The 21,317-nt window shown below is 49.9% G+C and overlaps 1 protein-coding gene across 4 annotated transcripts in view; it reads left to right on the forward strand.

Annotated features, from left to right (window-relative positions):
- The first annotated feature begins 427 nt into the window (after positions 1-427).
- The window catches only part of Zfat (zinc finger and AT-hook domain containing), a 206,253-nt gene continuing 185,363 nt past the window's right edge, over positions 428-21,317 (forward strand). For 2 of the 4 annotated variants that reach the window (XM_026407368.2, XM_077800861.1), the window contains exon 1: positions 428-2,527. In XM_026407368.2, coding sequence (XP_026263153.2) covers positions 2,509-2,527 — 19 coding nt within the window. In that variant the 5' untranslated portion in view covers positions 428-2,508. Of the gene's footprint in view, positions 2,528-2,781; positions 2,821-8,285; positions 8,424-21,317 lie in introns of those variants that run through there. The other 2 variants (XM_026407367.2, XM_026407375.2) reach the window with 2 other exon arrangements.

The following is a 21,317-nucleotide window of genomic DNA, read 5'->3' on the forward strand; positions in this document are numbered from 1 at the left end:
TCTAATAGTACCATACCCTTTTATACAATTACATTTTTTTCTTTTGTGTTGCTAGGCATTTATCATAGAGCCTTGTGCATGCTAGGCAAGTGCTGTCACTAAGCTAAACCCTCAGTCACTTCTGTACAAATTTTACATGAGTTGTCTACAACATTTAGATTTTTGACACTTAAAACTGTTTACTCCCACCTCTGCTTTTAACATTGCTGGGTGCCCAAGACTCTGTTTTAATGTGATCTATGAGTAGTCTTATCAAAATCTGCTTTCTATAACCTATGAAATCGTGTACATAAATTTTATTATATTTTCATGTAAAGGGCATCTATCACATAGCTATTATTATAACTGTAAAATTACTGATACAAATATATTTAATTATGTAAATTGCATTTCTTACATAATTGCTATGTTATGTCCGTAAGTTCATTGGTGTGAATTCACTTCTGAGCTAGCCTTCTGAGCCTGGCTGCTTCCAGCAGGCTTGCTGGGAAGCTCATCTCCTTTAGGACCCATTGTTGCAGCAGGAGGCCATTAATTACATAATTTCAAGTGATTTACACTTAATTCCACTAATGCTTTTTCATTAATTGAAAGCATTTTGAAATATTACTGGCAAATGCAAAGAATAAAGATGTTTGCTGATTGAAAATGTGCAGGTCACACAGGCAATGGAAGAGCCAGCTGTGGGCTCACCTTTCCACTTAACAGGTCTGAGTTTCCCAAAGAAGGGGGTCTTCCCTTAGCCCCTTCCATATGCCCACCTCCAACAGTTTCCCACAACAGATGCTCAGTAACTTTTCTGTGGAAGGTGAATGGAGAGCAGGAAGGAGAGGCCACAGGAATAATGAAGAAAAATCAAAGCTATCCAAATAATTAACCTAGGACCATCACCCACATTTGACAATTTCATCTTTTGACTTTAATATTCTGAAATAATTGGGTTCTGAGGTAACTCTTAAATTGCTTCATTTCCAAAATTCATTTTGGTCACAACATCCAGGAGCAACAATCCATCTGCTAATCAATAAATAACATTTAGATACTGCTGTAAGAAAGGCAACCCAGCACAAAACCAATATTGTCAGCAACCCAGAACAACTCTAATTTCCTGACAGAAATCGATTCCCCGCCACAGTGATTATTGTAAATATTTATAGTTCTAAAAGAAAAACTCATCACTGTAGGTTTTTGAGCAGTTCATTTCCAAATAAGTTTCTGGTGGGCCCCACCTAACCATCCATCTTGCATCCACGATGGGGTGTGTGTGGGGGTGGCAGTAGCTCTGTGGAACACCTCTTTTGGAGGTCCTTCGTAGTTGGTGCTCCTGGGAGGTGATATTGTCAAGTGGAAAAACACTGGGCATGGAGAGGCAAGTCCACGGTACTCTAACATAAACACGTTTCCCAAGCTTCAGCCACTTGAATTCTGCTTTTCCATTTATGATTTTCACCACTTCTCTGCGTTATGTATACCATTTTAAGTTGAATACTTAAAAAAGAAGTAACCTAAGTTGTATTTACAGCAATAACTGCCATCAACAAAAAGTCAGTTGTTCTGTACGGAAATGCATTCAATAATCGTCTAGCTCTGTTATCTGTAGGAATAGTTACTACATGGGAACTACAAAGTGACTTGGGAAGCTTAAGAGGGCCACCTGAGAAGTTATCTGAGCTAGAACTAAAGGGAGCCTTAGAGCTAACCACCTGAACATCAAAAACAAAAACAAGGTCATCAGATTTCAGATAGGGGAGCCCAGCAAGGTGAGAGGGGAGGTCACACCCAGGCGAGGGCTGCGAGACGGATCCGGCCGGAGGGGTCGCTTCTGCACGTGGAGCGCAGGCTGTCCACCCTACCTACCGACCAAACCAAGCTGGGCACCCAGAGCGACCGGCGTTTCGCTCTCGGGGAAACATTGCAACCCGAGGGTGGTGCAGGCTGTATCCACCCGAGTGCAAATCAATAACTGAGACCAAGAAAAGTTCCTGCTAAAGCAGCAGTAGTACAGGTGGTAGGAGCTGGTAAAACGGCGCCGGGAGACCAAGTCCGAACTCCGCCTCCGGGTCCAACTCCGCAGCCCACGTGCCGGTGGGAGGTGGGCGGGCAGGTGCAGGGCAGGACCGGGAAGCCTCCGGATCCGAGATCCGTACTCCGGGCACCCGCAGAACCGCTTCCTGGGCGTGGCTTAAAACGCGGAGTGGCGGACCCTCTGGAATGGAGGCAGAGCGCGTCCACTGGGCGCGAGCATGCGCACTGGCCGGGCAGCGCCGCTGGGGGAGGGCCCCCGTGGAGGACGTCGCTACGCAGGCGTCCGAGCCCCGTGGGGAGGAGGGCGAAGACTCCATCCGCCATGTTGGATGCCGCAGATTCGCCATAACCTCGCCTGCTCTTTTCTTAAAAAAATAAAAATAAAAAGCGAAGCGCCAGCGGGGCGCCCCGCCTTCTCGGTCGTTACAGGAGGGGTCCCGGAAGAGCCGAGGCTTTTTTTTCCTCCGCGGTGGGGGCGTTGCCATGGAGACGCAGGCGGCAGGTGAGCCGAGCTGGGGGTTGGGGTGAGGACGGGGTGGGGGTGGGGCGCGGCGCGGCGCGCGGGAAGCCGTTCGGAGCGTGGAGTCGGGTGCCGCGCGCAGGCCTCGGGGCGGCGGAGGGATCCGCGGCAGGAGCCGGAGAGCGGACGTAGCGACGTCCTTCGGCCACACGTTCGGTCGTTGGCAGTGTTCCGCCGCCGAAAAAAAAAAGTTAAAAAATAAAACTGGAGCCCAGGAGGGGAGCGCAGTGCGCGCGCGCACAGGCGCCGTTTCCAGGACAACGGGAGGCGCCGGGGTGAGCTCCCGCGACGGAGCGCGGGCGTCCCCGCGGGCGGGAGGTTCGAATCCCGGTGCCGCCAGCTCTTTGGCGGGTGGGCTTTGGCTAAGCCCGCCTCCTGTCTGGCCCCGGGTTCCTGCTCTGTGACATAGTTTCCCTGATTATCACATCCAGGCGCTTGGCCGGGATATTTGAAGGTTCAGGGCTTCGAAGGAAAGTTTCCTTGTGTCCCGTAGAGGGAGCCACAGCGCCAGGGGGTAGCGTTGCCACGGGTCGCCCTGCCACACGCTTCGCAAAACTGTCCTTTACCCCTGCCCGCTGCCCAGCCATGTCACCTCCTCCAGGCAGCCTCCCCCGGCTTGCCGGCCAGAAGCCGGTCGGCCCTCTTGACGCTGGCGCCGTCCCTTTGCCTGCGGCTGGCGCCCTCGCCCCCGGCTTCATGCGTTTGGCCGCGCAGCCCTGCCGGCCGCCCTTAACTGGAGGTCATTCACTGCGGGGAGAAGTTCAGAGAGGTCAGAATCCTCAGGTTAACCGTGGCAGAGGTGGGGTGTAAGGGTGAAGCCCAGACTCCTGCCTGGCTTGTACCTCCCACCCCAGAATAGTGCGCCCCCACGGTAGGTGTCCAGTGTGGGCCCGGTCAGGTTTCCTTGCTGGAGCCCAGGTGACCTTTGAAATGCAAATGTCATGTCACTAGACCCACTCTCCACCACCGCCCCTCTGCAGCTTGCTCCCTAGAGCGCTCAAGTTCATCTGTGGAAGCCTGTGGAGTGAGGGTCCCCGTGCTCCCGGGTGGAGATGGGCGCGCCTTTCGGCTGCTTTAGTTCCAACTGGCAGCTTGGCAGGCAGGTGAGGAGCGGTGGGGACCTTTGTCCTGCCCCATCCTCTGTGGCCCCAGCTGTACCAGGTAGTGGAGTGAGGAAGGGGCCCAGAGCCAGAGTGGCGGGACTTCACCTAGTGACTTCTCAGTTCACTGCCTTCCTTCTCCCTGTCAGTCCCTGCTGCTTGGACCCAGAATGACCTGCTCACCTGGCTTCTGGGGGAATTCACCCAGCAGCCCTTAGAAAGAACCCTGGACTTAGGTTGTTTCCTTCCATTTCTGGCTGAAATGAATGAGAAAAGAGCAAGTTTTGAAAAAGTGCTACAGTTAACTCAGGACAGCTTATCTCTAGAAACTAAAGTTTCCTGTTTTGGTGGTTAGGTTAATTTTAAAGCAGCAGTACAATAGATGGCACCGAGATGGAGTGGCACATGCCTGAAAGGTGCAACTTGGCTGGTAAATGAGCTGCCACTGCCCTGCTCCCTTGTCAGTGGCTTCTGATTCTTCTGGAGGAAAGGTTCCTGCTCCTTCCTTCCCAAACCTTATAATTTACATAAGGACTTTTCAAAGATGGTTATCCTTAAGTAGAATTAAGCGGCTGCCTAGGGCAAGGGCAGTCAGAATTAGATGTATTAGAAAGACTCTCTTTAATTGCATTTCCTTTTATAGATAGTTTCATGCTTGTTGCCTCTGAAGACCTCTGCACCAAGCTGGGCAGATTTAATTATGTAGAAGTGTTGAGCTAGAGTTCAGTTTCCCTCTTCTCAGTGGTTTACCTTGCGAAGCTTTCCTTGTCTGAAATTTCCCAGGGTCAGGTCTCAACTCTAAGGGCTGGAATGGGGCAGAGGGTGGGAAGAACAACGCCCCTGGGCTGCACCCAGCCCTGAGGACCCCAGCGCCTCATCTGCAGTAGGAGACCTGTTCCTCCTCCTGCACTGTGGATGCTGGTGGCACTTGAGATGCCAGCTGTCCACTCTGACCCAGACACACTCTCTCTATTGTGCAGCTCAGCACTTTGTCATGCCCTGACTTTTAGAAGCATTTGTGACTGGGACTTTTGGATGGAGTTTGATTATGATACATTTCTTCGGAAAGAGAAAAAATAATTTGAGAGCAAAGCAAATCAACTATTTTATTAAACACCTGTTACAGATCTGAAGTTGCTTTTTTTTTTTGAACATAAAATGTGTAGATAAAGTCACGTTTGCTTATAAGAAGATAATGCTTGACATTAATAATAAAATGGGCATAAATTTGGGTAACAGAATTTTCTTTGTTCCTTTTTAAAAGTTTTAAAGATTATAAATTGAAAAATCATAGTTATCTATAGTTATGGTGTACAAAGTAGTATTATGATTTATGAATATGATATGGAATAATTAAACCAAGGTAATTAACATACCCATCACCCCCTGAACATTTGGTGAGAGCCCTGGAGACTTGCTCTCATGCTTTGGAAATGTGCAGTGCATTGTTACCTGCTGTGTTTACCCTGCTGTGCAGTCCACCCTGGTCTCACTGAGGCTCTGGTAGAACCAGTGTTCTATTCTGTGCCTGAGTGCACTGTTCCAGATCCCCCGTGTGAGCCCTGTGTGTGTGCTGTTGTGTGCTTGGCTTATTTCACCTGTCAGGATGTTCTCCAGCTCTGCACATTTCCACAAGAGGCAAACTGTCATTTGTAAGGCCCAGTTATACTCCAGGGTACTTGTATGCCCCATTTTCTTGACCCTCACATGTCAGTGAACACTTAGTTGCCTGCATCATGTCTGTTGTGGCAGCCTGCAGTGAACACGGGAGTGCAGATGTCCCTGGCACACACAGATTTGGAATCTGGATTCTTTCAAATCATGGGCAGGTGACATCGCAAAGCATGGGACTCTGGAATCTGGCACCTTTGATCCCAGCAGTCTGGGCTGAGGCAGGTGGGCAGGGTAGGGACCTGGTGTGCGGCCCAGCTGCAGGCTGTGGATGAGATGGTGGCAGGAAAGTGGACAGGAAGGAGGCGAGGGGACCCTGAGCCATGGAGCACGGGAGACAGTGCAGCCTGGCATCTCTGAAAGGCGTTGTGCCTGCTCTTCCCAGGGCTCCTTGGGCCCTGCCAGCTCCCCTAGTGTCAGAGGTTCTGCTGTACTGCCATAGGTGGTGCTGCCATAGGGCTTCAGAGGCCACCCCATTCCTCCTCCCCGCAGGGCTGTGGCTTCCCACCACCAGACTGGTTCCAGCTTCCCTCAGATGTTTGCTACCCAGTGCTGGGGTGTCTCGTCCTCGCTCATTCCCCTGGGGACTTCACCCAGTCATACCAGTGGGAAGCCAGCTCCTTTGGGAGAGCGTGCCAGAGCCAGTCAGTCTCCCCGTTTCCTACTTTAAGGTCATAAAGATATACTTCTGGGTTTGTTTGTTTCTCTACTTTAAAGCTTTATGCTTCTTGCCCTTAGGTCTGGCTCTGTCATCCATCTCAAATTAGTTTGTGCATGGTGTGAAGCAGGGTTCTGGTTCTGGTGTCCAGGTGGATCTCTGTTTGCTGGAGCGGCAAATGCATTGAATTACTTTGGCTCTTCTGTTGATAGTCATGTGGGTCCATTTCTGAGCTTTCTGGTCTCATCTGTTTATCCTTTATCAGTGCCACACCATTTTGATTACTATAGCTTTAAAGTAATTTTTGGAGTTATAAATGATAGGAAGGACAAAAATCTAGGCAGGAGTCTTTCATTAGGTTGTGTCATGGCACAGTCCAGGTGTTGAAGCTCACCCCAAGATGTTCACAACAAGGTGGTGGCTGGGAGGCACAGAGGGAAGACAGATTTGCAGATATAATTCAGAGAAAAAAAAGCCCATGGAAGTTTTGACCAATTGGATTTTACCGTAGGGTCCAGCAAGCCGCCTGTCTGTGTTTTGGGGGAAGGAGGGATGAGGGACACAGCAGGCCCAGGGATGGGGAAGTCTTTGCAGACTTTGCACCTGCTGCCCTGGTCCATGATTTTAGTTCCTTTCTGTGATGTGGGGAGGGGGCCTTTGTACTCTGCTTCCCATTTTACTTTGGAGTTGGGCCAGAGCACTAGTGTAGGGCTTGCCAGGTCCTAGGGGAGCCCTTTCTTGGGAACGGAGGGCTCTCTCCCCTTATGAAGCTCCTGGGGTGGATGTTTTGTGCAGTCTCGAGGGTTCCTTGGGTGGAAGCATTCAGTTCCTTACAGTGAGCCCTGTAAGGAACCAGGTAATGCAGGGAGCAAGAGAAGAACTGGGAGGTAGTCCTGGGACCTTGCCCAGTCTCTGGAGCCACCATGGCCTCTTGTAAAAAGGGTCACTGCAGGCCACTGGGCAGTATGTCTCTAAAGGTCCCATAGTGAAGCACTGGGCACACATCTGGCCTCTGTCTGATTTTTCTCTTTTTCAACATCCATCTGTTCCTTCCTTTCTCCCTCAGCCTTTATCAAGCCTCACCTTCTTCCCCTGAACATCTTGTAGTTTTCAATATTATCTTTGAAAATTTGAAGCATGCTGAGAGTGATCTGACGTGAGATGCAGTGGCCGGCCTTGTGCAGCCCTGCCGTTGTAGGGTGAGAGGGGCTCTGGAAGCACCATATCTGTAGAAGTTTATTATCTTTTTTTTTTTTTTTTTTTTAGTGAAGGAAGCAGAAGCTTGCACTGGGCCAGCTGTAGAATCACTGAACTGCTCTGGGCTGGGGGACTCAGTCATAGGTTGCTGAGTAGCCACTCAGTACTGGACCTAGTGTAAGGCCTGTGTTGGGCCTGTGACTCCTTTAAGAGGCTGCTTCTAGATCTTCTGTTAGAACCTTGCCTCGTCCAGAATCTGGGGCTTGCCCAGGCTGCAGGTGAGTCAGGTGTCAGCTCCTTAGATCTGGTGAGCGGGGGAGACCTGAGCAGCCAGAGATAAAAGAAGCCTGGGTTGGGTTGCTGTCCAGTGCCCCTGCAGTTTGGCCATTGTGCTTGCTGATTGAGTCACACACCTGCCTAATCTAGGCCGACTGGCAGCTGAGGCCTGAGCCTTTGTGTGGCCTCATGGCCCGGCTCCTGTGGCCCTCCATGGGAAGGCTGCTGCCAGGAGCTGAGCATGGTGGGCGGGAAGGCCTGTTCTCCAGGAGCGCACTGCCCACAGGGCATACAGACCAGCTCAAAAATGAGCAGAAGTTTGTCAAGAGGCAGTGGTACCTTGCTGTCCACAGGGGATTGATTCCTGGACTTCCCACGGATACCAAAATCTGCAGATGCTGAAATCCCTTGTAAAAATGGTGCAGTGTTTGCATATAACCTGTGAATATTCTCTTTCTGTATGTGTTCAGTACAGACACATTTCTTCCAGATACTTTTGATCCATGGTTGGTTGAATCCATGGAGGTGAAACCCATGATACAGAAGGCCCACTGCTCTTTACCGAACATATACAGATGGCTGAGAAGCACATGAGACGATGTTTGGCATGTCAATAGGGACATGCCAGTCGAAACCACAGTGAGAAACCATTGCATGCCAACTAGAATGGCTGAAATTAAAATAATTTACAGCCCCCCTTGTTGAGAATGTGGCATCTAGAACTCTGATACACCATTGGTGGAGATGTAAAACAGCAGGTCACTTTGCAGAATAGTTTGGTGGTTTCTGGCTGTGTTAAGCATACACTTAAATAACTCATCTGTCATCATGCTCCTAGGTACTTACCCAAGAGAAATAAAGCCTGTGTCCCTATGAAGACATGTGTGCACCAGTCATAGCAGCTTTATTTGTAGTAGCCCTAAAGTGGAACCAACTCAAATGCTTATCAACTTTGTGACTGGCTCAACAAATTGCGGTATGTCTTCACAATGGAATGCTACTCAGCAGTGAAAAGAACAAACTACTAATGGACTAATTTTAACAGCATGTTAAATGAAAGAATCCAGGGAGGATAGACTACATACTGTTGGGGTGTGGAGCAGTTGGATCTCTTGTGCGTTGTTATGAGAATGTAAGACCCTGCAATTGATGTAAACAGTATGGAAAAACAGTATGATGGGCCCCCCAAATTCTAAAAGTAGAATTACCTTATGAAGAATTGCCATATGAAATCACCAGCAATTTCACTTCTTTATATATATCCAAAATAAATGAAAGTAGGGTCTCTAAGAGATACTTGTGCACACATTTCCATAGTAGCATGACTCCCTGTAGCTGAAAGGTGGAAACAGCTCCTTTGTCCATTGACAGGTGATAGATAATCAAAACATGCATATACATACAATAGTATATTATTTAGCTGTAAAAATGAGGAAGATTTGATACATGCTAGAATAGGCATGAACCTTGAGGACATTATGCTAAATGAAATGTCACAAGAAGACAAATGCCGTATAATTCTAGAGTAGTCACATTCACGGAGATAGCAAACAGGATGGTGATTGCCAGGATCTAGGAGGAGGGCAGCGAAGAGTTGGGGTTTCATGGGTAGCGAGTTTCCACTGGGGAAGGTGGAACTTTTGTGGAGGTGGCTGGTGCTGATGGCTGCATGCCATCGAGCTGGACACATGGCTGAGATGGTCAGTTTTGTGTGCATTTTATGGTAGTTAAAGAATACTGTGTAATGTATAATTGTATTATAAGAACTTCTAGAAAACTTGGAACAATAGGGACAGAAAAGAACCTGTGCTTGGCAGGAGCTGTCAGGGAGAAGGATTACAGAGTGGGGGAAGTGTCCTACACCTTGACTTTGGTGATGGCTCCGCTCGCCTGCCCTGTGGTGAAACTCACTGACCAATCGAGCTCCTCAGGTGTACTGGAGGTGTGCACAGGGGTGGAGTAGGACACACCACGTATTCATTGCTGCCTGGGATGGGGAGGAGCTCAGGAAAGCCTCCAAGGTGATGTTCAAGCAGAGTGACCAGGCCAGGAGTAAAGCAGGTGAAAGGGGTAAAGGCAGGTGAGCTGCCTCTGCCCATATGCAGGCCTGGCCAGTGCCAGCCCAGAGTTGGGCAGCGACCCTCCACCTCCTTATGCCCTCTTTGCCCAGTTCCAGGCCTTTGAGCCCTGCGGTGGGGAGTGTGCTCAGCCTGCCTGTCCTGCCTGGAGCCTCCAGCCTCGCTGACTGAGGCCTGCTAGGTCCTGCTGGAGTCCTGGGTGTCCACCTGGTGTTCCGTCTGCAGTGCTGACTCTTGCATTCACCCCAGCTGCCCTGGCTCATCTCTTTGCCTTGCCTCTTGCTAGGCTGAGTGAGTGGGGCTCCCCTGCCTCCAGAAATATATGCTCTGGGAAATGGCACTTGCCCTGCACCCCGGGAGAGCTGACCTGCATTTCACCCTCACCATGGGACGGTTCTTGGGACCCACTTTAATTTTGTGGTGTGGGGGATTGAGTCCTGGGCCTTGTACACACTAGGCAAACATCCCCAGCCCTTTTTGTTTTATTTTGAGAAAGGGTCTGGGTAAGTTGCCCAGGCTGGTCTCAAACTTGTGATTCTCCTGCCCCAACTCTCCTGTGATTACAGGTGCGTGCCCTGTGCCTGGCTCTTGTGAGTTGTTTTAAACTTTGGTGTCCATTTCTGTAATATTGGAGCTAAGCACGTCTTTGCCTCAGAATTTTATTCTCTGAAGAATTGAATCAGGGGAGGCACATGGGGAAGTGGCTGCTGTTCAGGGAAGAGTTTTGAGGCAGCTTGAGAGTTCTCTAAGACTCTGTCCCAGGCGGCCTGTGGTCCTTCTCAGTGTCCTGGGATATCACTTCCTGACAGAGCACAGGATGCTGCTGTCCCTGGCTCCCCTGCATTGGGCATGGGGGCCGGGACAGACAGTGTGCTGCTCAGCGCCCTTCAGGTGGCTGCCAGCCTTCCCTTGGACATGGCTCCTGTCCAGGCTGCACAGCCCCTGCCCTGCTCTGCCCGCACACCTGTCCAGCTGAGCTGCCCGTCTCACATTCTTCCACACCTGAGGGGTTGTTTACAACAGTGCCGTGAGAGGGGCTCTCAGTCCTTGTCTCTGCTTCTGTGACTGCAGTGCTCCAGCATGGCGATATTGCCTTTGATTTACAGATAAGCCGAGGGTCAGAGAGGTTTGGTCACACGAAGGCAGGTGACCAAGCCAGGATAGGTATATGGCCTGGCTGACCCCAAACCAAACCCTGTGCTCTTCAGGTTACTGAGCGGATCCTACATTTATGGAGCACCGGGAATGTCAGTGTCTCGGTCTCATTTAATTCTCATAATGTCCCTGGGAGGCTGATGCTGTCATTGACATCATGCAGATTAAGAAATTGGGGCCTAGAGAGACAGAGTCCTGTCTCAGAGCCCCAGGGCAAGCCCTGCTCCACCAGCCCTGCGTAGTCCCAAAGCCCAAGTCCTTATGCCCGCTGGCCTGGTTGGTGCCTCTGTGTTTTCACGTCTCTGTCCCTCTCCCTCTCTGGGTGTTCACAGAAGCATTCTGTGACTTCTGTCTAACCCTTTGTCTGACAGATTTGGTGTGCACTGTGGGTGCAGATCTAGTCTCCCTGTGAAGTGTGTGTGGGGTGGGGTGGGAGCACGGAGACCTAGTGGGTCTCCTCTAGTGGGCGCTAGAGGAGGCGGGGAGCACTGCAGGTACAGCTGCAGAGGTCTGAGGCGCCTGGGCACCCGGCTTCCGTTCTGCTTCCTTCATTCTCTTTCTCTCCGCTCTTCTCGTTTTCCTGTTCTCAATTTTTGGAAAACAAAATCATCAGGAAAAACGTTCTGCAGTTTTCATTTTCTCAGGTTTTTGGTCTCTAACTTAAAGACCAGGCATGAAGTGCCCACAAGAGGAACATGAGTTGGGAAAGGGTTTCGGGCAGGCCAAGCCATGTAGATTGACAGCTGTGGGAGCTGTTGACTGCTCCTGGTTCCAGCCCAGGGGCAGAATCCAGGTGAAAGGGTGGCCTGGTGGCCCTGGGAAGCTGGCCCTGGGAAGCTGGTCCTGCCTGGCGCTACGAGGCCTCTGTTGTCCACAAGGTGGGTACCCATGGCTCAGGTGGCCTTTGGAGGTCACGGCAGGAGAGATTCGGGTGAGTCTCATGTTTAGAACCCCTGGACATGAAGATCCCAGGTGTGACCAGGGCTCCCTTTGGTGCTACTACTTTGATTACCTGAAACAGGAGCTCTAGTCGTAAGCGTGCCCGAGGCCTGTGAGCGTCCCGCAGCCTGCCTTCTGTGGTCCCTGAGGGCGCTCACTCCCTGTCTTGCACCCTGGCTGTGCCTCTACCTGCACTACTGTTTTTGGATAATCTTCTCTGTTCCTTCCTGAGCAGCTCGGTGGCCACTCATCTCGGCATTTCCTGAACCGTGCTCAGTGTCAGGTCTCAGCAGGTGAGAGCTATCAGGTGACAGAAGGTCTGCTGCTCAACACTGGGAAGATAAACGTTGCTCCAAGTTTCTTTCAAGATGACTCACTGTCCTTCCAAAGATAGATAACATTCAGGTTTTTTCAAACTCATTGGTGGCAGGACACATTTTGCTGAGGTCTTCTGGGGCCAGGTTACCTGCAGCCAGCAGGGGGTGGCTCCCTCTGGGCCGGGCTTGTTGCTCAGGCCAAGCCTCCTGGACGTTCTGGTTGGTTGATGGAGTGCAGCCTCAGGTGCATACACACTGGGCCACATCAGGGTCTCCAGTGGCTGCGAGCCACCAGCTCCCTCCTTGGCCTGTGGAGATGGAGTGGCTTATCCTGGCAGAGTGAGGGGGTCTCCCTTTGCAGGGTGGGGAGGGAGGAGGCAGCCCCACTCATCCTTTGCCCTTTTGGTAGAAAGTGTGTTTTAGAAAGTAGTTTTCCCTCTGACCCTGTTTTCCACCCAGCCTCTCTGGGACCTGTTGTTCATGGTTGCTGGTGCATAAGGATCTACGACTCCAGTGACAGCTGTGCCTCTTGTCCCTAACCTTCATGCTGCAGGAACAGGGACTGTGTGAAAAGTGACTCCTGGTGATTAGCTGGAGAAATGGAGCTTTAGGATCCCATGATCCTTTGAGGACCTCAGTGAAGAACATCTGTGGGCTTTCAGAGGCAAACCCAGAAAGCCCCAGACCATGTAGCCTGAGACCCAGCTGGAAATAGCAGGTCTCCCAAATGGCCTTCCTGTGCCAGACCACAGTAGGTGCTGCACACTGCGGGGATGGACCTGATGAGACCCCTTCTTCCAGACCTGCCGCCGCCTTCGGCCCACTCTGGCCCAGTGGTGGGATGACCTCTCACACCTGCCGTCTTTGGGGCTGCTCCCGGGCCCTGGTCAAGTCCAGCCTTCTCTGCCCTGGCACCTTCTCCCTGGTTTTCCTTGCCCAGGTTCCGTCTCTGAAACCAGAGAGTGTGTGCTTGTGGCCTGGCGGGCTGGCGGTATTTCTGGTGGGCTGCTGTTGGCGTGAGAATCCTCCCTTTCTGTGGCGACTTTATTTTTTATGTATTTTCAATATTGAAAAGTATTTTGAGCACTTACTTTCTAACTTTCTTTAAACCTTTGATATGTAACAGGAAAACATTTAGAGAATTTTAATTATAGTAATAACTATAATAATAACTGTTTTGTTTTTCCTCTCCAGCACCCACGTGCTTCTCAGGAGAGGGTTCTGTGGCACGGAAGCTTGTGTTCCGAGCAGCTTGTTGGTGTGAGGATTCAAGGGGGTAGAGATATGGGAGCTAGAAGAGCAGAAGTTTCTGTGAATAAAAGAGGATCTGGAGGCTTCCAGAGGTAGGGGGAGAACCAGCAATGGAAAGGAGGGAGGAAGAGAGCCAGAGAGAACTCAGACACAGCATGTTCTGTAAAGACCCCTCCTAGAGATGCTCAGATACTGAGGAAGCAAAATGGACCCACTGAATTATGTCCCTTTTAACTTTTACACAATTTCCTATTTGCAGAAAAAATGAGAGACAAAAAATTCTCATAAGCCAGTCACTCTGAGTCTCCAGGTGTTCCACACCTGTGATTATACTGCATTGGTTTACCTTGCCTTCTGTCTTTGCGCTCGCTGGCTCTTGTTTGGGGTGGAGTTGCAGGTACCTTGCCCCTTTACCTGCTCCTAAGTGTTTTCATGTTTATTTCCTCAGAACAGGGACGTTCTCCTACATAGTCACAATGAGAAAACAACATCCTTCAGTGTGCTGTCCACATTTCCCAGCCGTCCATATGACGTCCTTGTGGCAGGAAGAAGTCCTGGGTTAGGAGTGCGTTCAGCGGCCCGTCCCTTCACTCCTTGTCTGGAGTACTTTCTCTTCGTGCTTCATGACACCGACCTTTTTTGAGGATTGCAGGCTGTTGATTTTGTGGACTGTCCCTCCCATGGCTTTGTGCAATGTCTCCTCATGATTAGATTCAGAGTCTGCCTGTTTAGGGAAGGATTTCCACAGAAATGGGCGGTTCTCAGCACATCATGCCGGTGGACACACAAAGTGACTTGTCCTGTTGCTGGTGATGCTACACATTTGAAGCAGCCAGGGTCCTGTTTTTCCCTTTGTAATTAAACGCTGTGGGGAGGTGTTTTGAGTGTGTCTGTCCGGCTACCCCTCACTCCTTGCACTGCCTCTCCACTCGTGGGTTGGAGTGCCCGTTGATGGCTCTTGCAGAATCAGTCACCGTTATGAGGGTGGCTGCGTGGTTTCTGCTTCACTTACTGGCTGCCTTCCCATCTTACCTGAGCTGTACTGAGGAGGAACGGTCATTCATGCATTCAGGTAAACAGTGTGATGTTTTGATGTGGTGTACATTGTGACAGTCACCACAGTGAGCTAAGTGACATGCCCGTTGCCTCACACAGTGGCTTTTGTGTTCCTGGTGTCTTTCTCTATAAGTTGGAACATTCTCTTTTCCTTGAATTATTGATAATCACTGTGGACACAGGACTTCCTACTTTAGTCAGTGGTTTATAATCCTTCTCATGATTAAATTTCCTGTCACATTGCCCCCTATCTGGCCTTTGTGTTCTTCTGGCATGCCCTCTGTTTCTTGAGCACTTCTGTGTTCTTAGTGCACCAGGCCACGCTGGGCTTGTTCCCTGCTCTCCCTGTTCAGCTCGGGCACTGGCTGTCTCTGCCAGGGGATTCTTTCTTTTAGGGAGAGTGGTGTTTAGAAGCAGGTCTGGGGACGAGGTGAGCTCATTGTTACTGGTGTCCTTGCTTCTCAGCCCTCAGTCCACATGACTGGGAGCTAGGTGTCTGTCTGCCTGCCACACACGTGTGTCTAGCTCCCACATGCTCCTGCATGTCTTCAGCTCTTTCTGTTCCATCCTAAAGATCATGGAGTATGTGTAGGTTTTCCCAGTCCCAGTCCAACAGCACCGTGTCTGTTCTGTCCTTCCCCCTTTCCATATTTGTAGGTCTTTCTCTGGAAGGGGACGCTGGTGCTCTGAATGCACAGTATGCTACTCCTTTGCTCAGTCCTAGAATATACTAAAAATAGTTTCAGAGTCAGGAACCCATGTCTCTGGGATAAAGCAGCCTCCTAACTAGATTTCAGCATGCTACTGGTCTTTGTTCTCTTTAGCTTGAAGCTCAGGTGCAAATGCCACCTTTCAAAGCCTCTCTTCCCATTTCATGCAGTCATGGTTATTTCTTTAAAATATGGGCTCTCCATTTGTTCCAGCTTGATTTCACTGTAGGATTCCCCCATGCTTGTTTGTTTATGTTTTTTGAATATGTAAATTTTTGGGGCAAGGGAATGCCTTGTATTTCACTGAAAGGACTGAATTTTGCTTCTTTTTCTTCTTCATCTGTTTCCTCCTCTTCCTCCCTCTTCCCTCTGCCTGCAGTAGAGAGCCAAGGCTATAAGTTTCCAGGGAGAGCAAAGCCTGGGGGAGGCTGTGGAATTGAACTGAGTTATCTCACTAAAGCGGGGCTCTGGTGCCCTGCCAGCACCTGGCTTCTCTTGGCCTTCATTGAGCATTTTTCTTCCAGGTGCTTGTCTTGGTCTGGTTTGAATTCCTTCGACCACCATTCAAATGCTGCACTTTAGGATGAGGAGTCCAAGGTCAGAGCTGTTAAGTGCTTTCCCCTGGCCAGGGGTTGGACTGCAGGCTTCCCATCTGAGCCTGCTTTCATTTCCCCAGCAAACCCTAGTCTTTGTAGCTGGGAAGCATGAGTTAATAAGGTTAGCATTGTTCTCAGGGATTCTTAGGTGAATCATCTGGAAATGTCCTTGCCACAAGGAAATGTAGCATTACTCTGTTTATAGGTGAATATCTTTTATAATATTTAACATTGTTCTTTTTAAACATTTAACTCTATTTGGAATAAAATGATATTGATGTTTTTGGAGCTCACAGTCTATTAGGGGAGACAGAAGTTAAACAAATAAATACACTATTAAATACATGATTACTAGTTGTGGCCCCATACCAAGGCAAATGGGGGAGGAGGAGTCCTGGCAGCCTAATTTATATTGAAGGGGTTTTAAAAAGTCTCTCTGGGAAACCAAGACTGGAGTGAGACTTGAAGATTGAGGTTCCTGAATTAAGAGACAAGCTGGATAAGCAGAGGGCAGGTGCTTGCCAGTCCTCCCCACCCGCTGGAATGCAGCCTGTAACCCAGAGCCAGCTGCCAGCTGGACTGGAGTTCTCTTTTGCCCATTATCGCCCTCTAGGGGACATGCGTGTGAGTGGACTTACTACAGTGGCTTGAGAGATGCGCAGTGGTGGGAACAGGCCTCTGGGCCATAGTCACAGGGTGGCTTCCCCTGACCATGGGATGCACCAGGGTTCCAGGCTTACAGGAGAGAAGACCCAGCCTCCCTCCCCCATGGCTCTTTCAGTTCTTACAGCTGCTCAGCTGTGGAAAGGGCTGGGCTTGTCAGGGTCACCCTGAGGCCGTACTCCTGGGCCTTCCTGGGGATCCGCCTGGCTCTGTACTTCCCACTGGTGGAAGCATTGTGGCAGCTGCCCACACAGGGGTGTCTGTGTGGGCAGCTGCCACATATGTGCTGGCCAGGGAGCTGAGCTCGGGCATTTCTGTGTTCCTTCCAACAGCAAGAGTCTACAAAGTCAGACCACAGGCAGCCCTGAGGTCATGTAAAATGATTCTCCTGGACAAAACGTCATTGCCCATCTGTATTTCTAGAGACAGGGCCTGTGACGTCCTTGTTCTGACTGTGGCTGGCATAGAGTGTGGCACACATGGGGCCTCCATTAATGTTGACTGACGAGGCCAGTGAACATAGGCTGACTGTAGAGCCCAGGTGCTTGGAGAATAGGAACAGCCCGTCCCATGATCTAGTTGCCAGGAAGGGTCGGATCTTTGTGTTTGGTTGGGGATAGGTGGGTGCTGGGGTTTGGAGGGTTCTTCTTTTCCCACTGGCTCAATCCCTTTAACTTGAAATTCTCTTCTGGAATCTCAAATGTTGTTAGATGTGCCTGAATGTTGAAGGGCAATTCTTTCTTCTCAAATTAATTTTGGAACACTTTATAACCAAAACTAATCTCAGGCTTTTATAACAAAGCAGATGTTTAAAAGATGGAGTTGAGTTTACCTGTTTTCCACATCTGCCTCCGGCTCCTGTTATTTTATCTTATCTCTTTGGTTTGTGACCCGGGGAGCCCTGAGCACACAGTCCCCTCTTGAGCCCGCGGTGGAAGTGTTCCTCTGCCGCGGCCACTTCCAGCAGAGGCGCCCAGGGGCACTGGCCTTGCTCTTCCTTTGCAGCAGTTTCCTAATATGGTAAGCCCCAGATTTGGGGGAGGCCAGAAGAGGGACCTGTGTGTGGCAGCTCTCTGATCTGCAGTGGAAGAGGTGTCTGGTGTTCTGGAAATAGAGCTAATGCTGTTGTGCCGAGGCTACTTCGTGATGTGCAGTAAGTGCCGAGTAATGCTGGATTCTGAAAACTTGTACAAAAAAAGAAAAAGAAAGAAAGAAAACAAAAACGAGTTTTTTTTCATTGAGGTTTAAAAAATAAATTATAGGATAAATGAAACTATTTTGGTTATATTGGGTTAAATAAAGTATATTTTTAAAACTAATTTTATCTGTTTATTTTTATTTTAATGTGGCTACTAGAAAATTCAAAATGAACCCCTGGCCACCTCATAATTCTGTTGGACAGGGCTGTTCTTACAAAGGATTCTTTTTCTTGGGCCTGGGCCTGAATTTTCCACAGAGCTGTACACCTGTCTCCTCTGGCCTGGAAGCAGGTCTACTCTCATGCCTGTCTCTTCTGCTCTGGTTGGTTAGAGGATTGGAGGGTTTGTCCAGGGGCTCCGCCATGACTTACAGGCAGATGAGGATGAGCCTGCTCCACCCATTGGATCGTCCAGCCCGAGAGCAGCTGGCCTGCCTTGCTTCCTCCTCTCAGGCCTCCTCCAGGACTTGTCCATAGCAGGTGCCGCTTACATGTTTGTTGAATGACAATGCTGCCCAAGTAGCAGGGGGTGAGTAGACTCTTCTCTTGACTCATTTCCTCCCCACCCCTTTTTTTGTGCTACTGGGGATTTAACTCAGGGGCTCCCTACCACTGAGCTACATCCCAGCCCCTTTTTAGATTTAAAACATTTTGAGCAGGGTCTTGTTAAGTTTTCCTGGGCTGTCCTTGAACTTTTGATTCTCCTGCCTCAGCGTCCCTGGGAGTCCCTGGAATTAGGGTGTGCACCCTAGGTGTGCACCATAGCATCTGCCTGGCCCGGATCAGCATTTCCAAGGCCTTTCTTTCTTTTTTTTTTTTTTTTTTGCCTGGTTGGATCTCTTGTCCAAGAGCTTTCATGTCCATAAATTGCAGAAATGGGGAGGGGGCAGGCAGTGCCACCAGGTGTTGTGCTAAGCCCCCCTCTCTGGAGTTGCCGTCTTGGTCTTGAATCTGGAGGCAGGGGAGAAGCGCGGCTGCACAGGAGCCCTCCCCTGTGCTCACCTGCTTCCAGGCTAGTCTGGTTTCCACTGGCTGTTGTCATCTGTGCTGCATTGTTGTCCCTCTAAGAGCTTCTGTCAGGCTGCCTCCTTCGTACCACTAAAAGTAAGAAAGCATGTGGATGTGCGTGTGGGGCGTGTGCAGCATGTGCATTGTGTCTCTCTGTGGTGCACATGGGTACACGTGTGTATTTTACGTGTGTGTGTGTGTGTGTGTGTGTGTGATACGCATGTGTACGAGGGTAGCAGAAGACTCCAGAGACATGGCGGGCAGGTCTGTCAGCCAGCTGGACTTTCTGGATTAAGATGTTCCCTCTTCTGTCCAGTTGGCATCACATTTGGCAGTCTGCAGAATCCCAGGATTCTCCCACACAGTGACTCCCCCAGTGACATCCCCGACCATACTTATGGTGTCAGCAGGGTGGCTACAGCTGTCTCCGTGTGGCGCTAAATCTAAGTTCCACAGGTGTAGAAGTGGGTAGCCGATAACTTAGGACCTAAACCTAGGGGATTTTTGTTTGTTTTTTTGCAGTGCTGGTGATTGAACTCGGATCTTGCATATATTAGGCAAGTGCTCTCCACTGAGCTACTTCCTCAGCCCTTTTTATTTTGAGACAGACCCTTGTTATGTAGTCTGAGCTGGCTTTGAACTTGAGATCCTCCTGCCTCAGCTTTCTGAGTGGCTTTTCTGGCCATTGCTGAGTGCTGAAGCTGACTTTGAGGCAGCCTTTAGTCAGACTAAGATGGGAACAAGTGACGGAGCCAAAGCTAGAGACCTGGGGGTGTGGTGGTGCTGGTGGTGGCCGTGGGCATTTCTCTTTCCCCGTAGGTCCACCAGAAGATGGGAGGGGATTTTGCTTGGTTTATTTTTAGTGCAGGAATAATCACAGAGACTCTTGTCGTGGCGGGCCTTCCTGAAGGCCTCTCCGACGGTCTGCAGACAGGATCTGCACTGTTGGGCTTGCTCCAGGGTCCCCACCCCTCAGGGCTCCCACGTGTGCACTCAGAGCTTGGGCTGCTCTTCTCTGTGTGAAAGGCTGTCCTATGGACAAGGCCACAGTTTTCAGCTGTGATTATCACAATAAATGTGAATATACTTCATTGCCCAGGGCTCTCACTTTGAGAGTGCTTAAAAATAACTAAAAAAAAAAAAAATTATGCCAGGTTTCAACATGGAAGAAATGTGTGTGCATAAAATTATAATGCAACTGTCGGCTCAGCCTTAATTATTGTGGATATTGAGCATTTCTCATTTTATTTTGTTAACCCAGCTTCAGCAAAGAAAAACACCCGTGGGATTCCTCCCTGCGTTTAATAAACACGTTAACTCTGCGAGCTGTGGAAGCTGACGTGTTCCTCGGCATTTATGAGATGCATGGTGAAGTAATAATTCCACAGTTTAGTGGGGAGCATTTACTGGAGCCTCAGAGCTGGGAGGCACTTCAGGGATTATGTATGGGCAGGGGAGGTTGGTTCACGTGTGCCCCCAGGCAAGGGGAGGTGGCACTGGTGGGTCTGTCCCATCCTTCTTTGGTTCTGGTAGCCCTGCCTCTTGTCTTTGCACATTAACTTCTGGTTAGGGCTTGAAGACCAGGTTCCACTTTGCAACATTACAAAGCCACTTTTAATTTGGGCTGTTCATCTTTAAGATGCAAAAAATGAGGCCTAAAGAGTTCTAGAGGGGGCTGGAGGGTAAGAGCTGGGAGCCTGGCTCCTGCCTTGGACCAGGCCCTTCCTGCCGCCTCATGTAGGATGTTACCTCTAAAGAGCTGGGCACTGAGCTAGGCACATTGCACTTCCGATGCCCTGCCATCCTCCCCCCCAGTTCTGCACAGAGGAGGAAACTGAAGCATATGCTGAGGGTCACACAGGACCAAAGTAGTGTTCAGATGTGTTGTTTTAAAGAAGAGTTCACCTGTGAATCAGAGCATTGTTTTCCCCTGTATCTTTTTAATGTTTTCAGTTTCCTGGAGATGATGCATGGCATGTGCACAGAGAAACACACATCCCACAGAGGACCAGCTTGATGAGTGTTTGCAGACGTTCACTTAACTCGCTGTGTAACTAGTAGCAGATTGGGAAACACAATTCCCCTGTACCCCAGGAGACCCCAGCCCCGCCCATGCCCAGGGTTGCCCTGTCCTGTCCCAAAACGAGTAGCTGTACCCTTCCCAGCCTTAATGGCAGTGCCGGCAGGCGCTTGAATAAATCAAGTGCTTCTGCTCAGTCATTTATGTTGTGCAAAATGTGGATGTGACTGGCAAAGCCCTGTGAGATTTGGAAGTGACTTTTAGTGAAGTTAATTGGCCAGGAAGTGGCTGGTTGTGATGAGTATAACCTGTGATCTTAGCTTTGCCAGACTCACCTGCTGGAGTAGGCCAGGTGTACTTGGCTGCCAGGACAGACCCACCTCTGCAGCATAATGGAGCAGTGACTCGGGGTTGTTTTGCCACTGTGTGTCCACCTGCTGTGTAGCCTTGTGTCCCCTGCCTGATCTCATTTGCTCTTTTTAAAATGGGCAGCAGCCCCTCAGTTTCTGGGTTAATGTGAAGGTTAAGTGGGTTACAGGCAAAGCACAGCACCTGGCAATTTATCGATTCAGTAAACCATAGCCCTGTTTTTAATATGGCTATTGATTTGCAGTGCCCTAACTAACCACCAGAGGGTGCTGTTAGCACATGTGTGGCACCTGCCTATGGGACCTCCATAGTGTTTTGCTAAAAGCTGTCAAGCCTCTAACCTGGTGGTGTGCCACTGTTGCCTGCTTCTGGATCTGTTGCCAGGCTGTGCAGAGGACATGCTTAGTAAGAATGTGGTTGGGTGAGTTGTACTGCTCACTTCTGGCAGTCTTTCATTTTCTGGCACATTACTCCCTGAAATGAATTGTGGTAAGCAATTATGAACAGACA

Source organism: Urocitellus parryii, chromosome 7 (assembly GCF_045843805.1).
Source record: "Urocitellus parryii isolate mUroPar1 chromosome 7, mUroPar1.hap1, whole genome shotgun sequence".
Classification (NCBI taxonomy): Eukaryota; Metazoa; Chordata; class Mammalia; order Rodentia; family Sciuridae; genus Urocitellus; species Urocitellus parryii.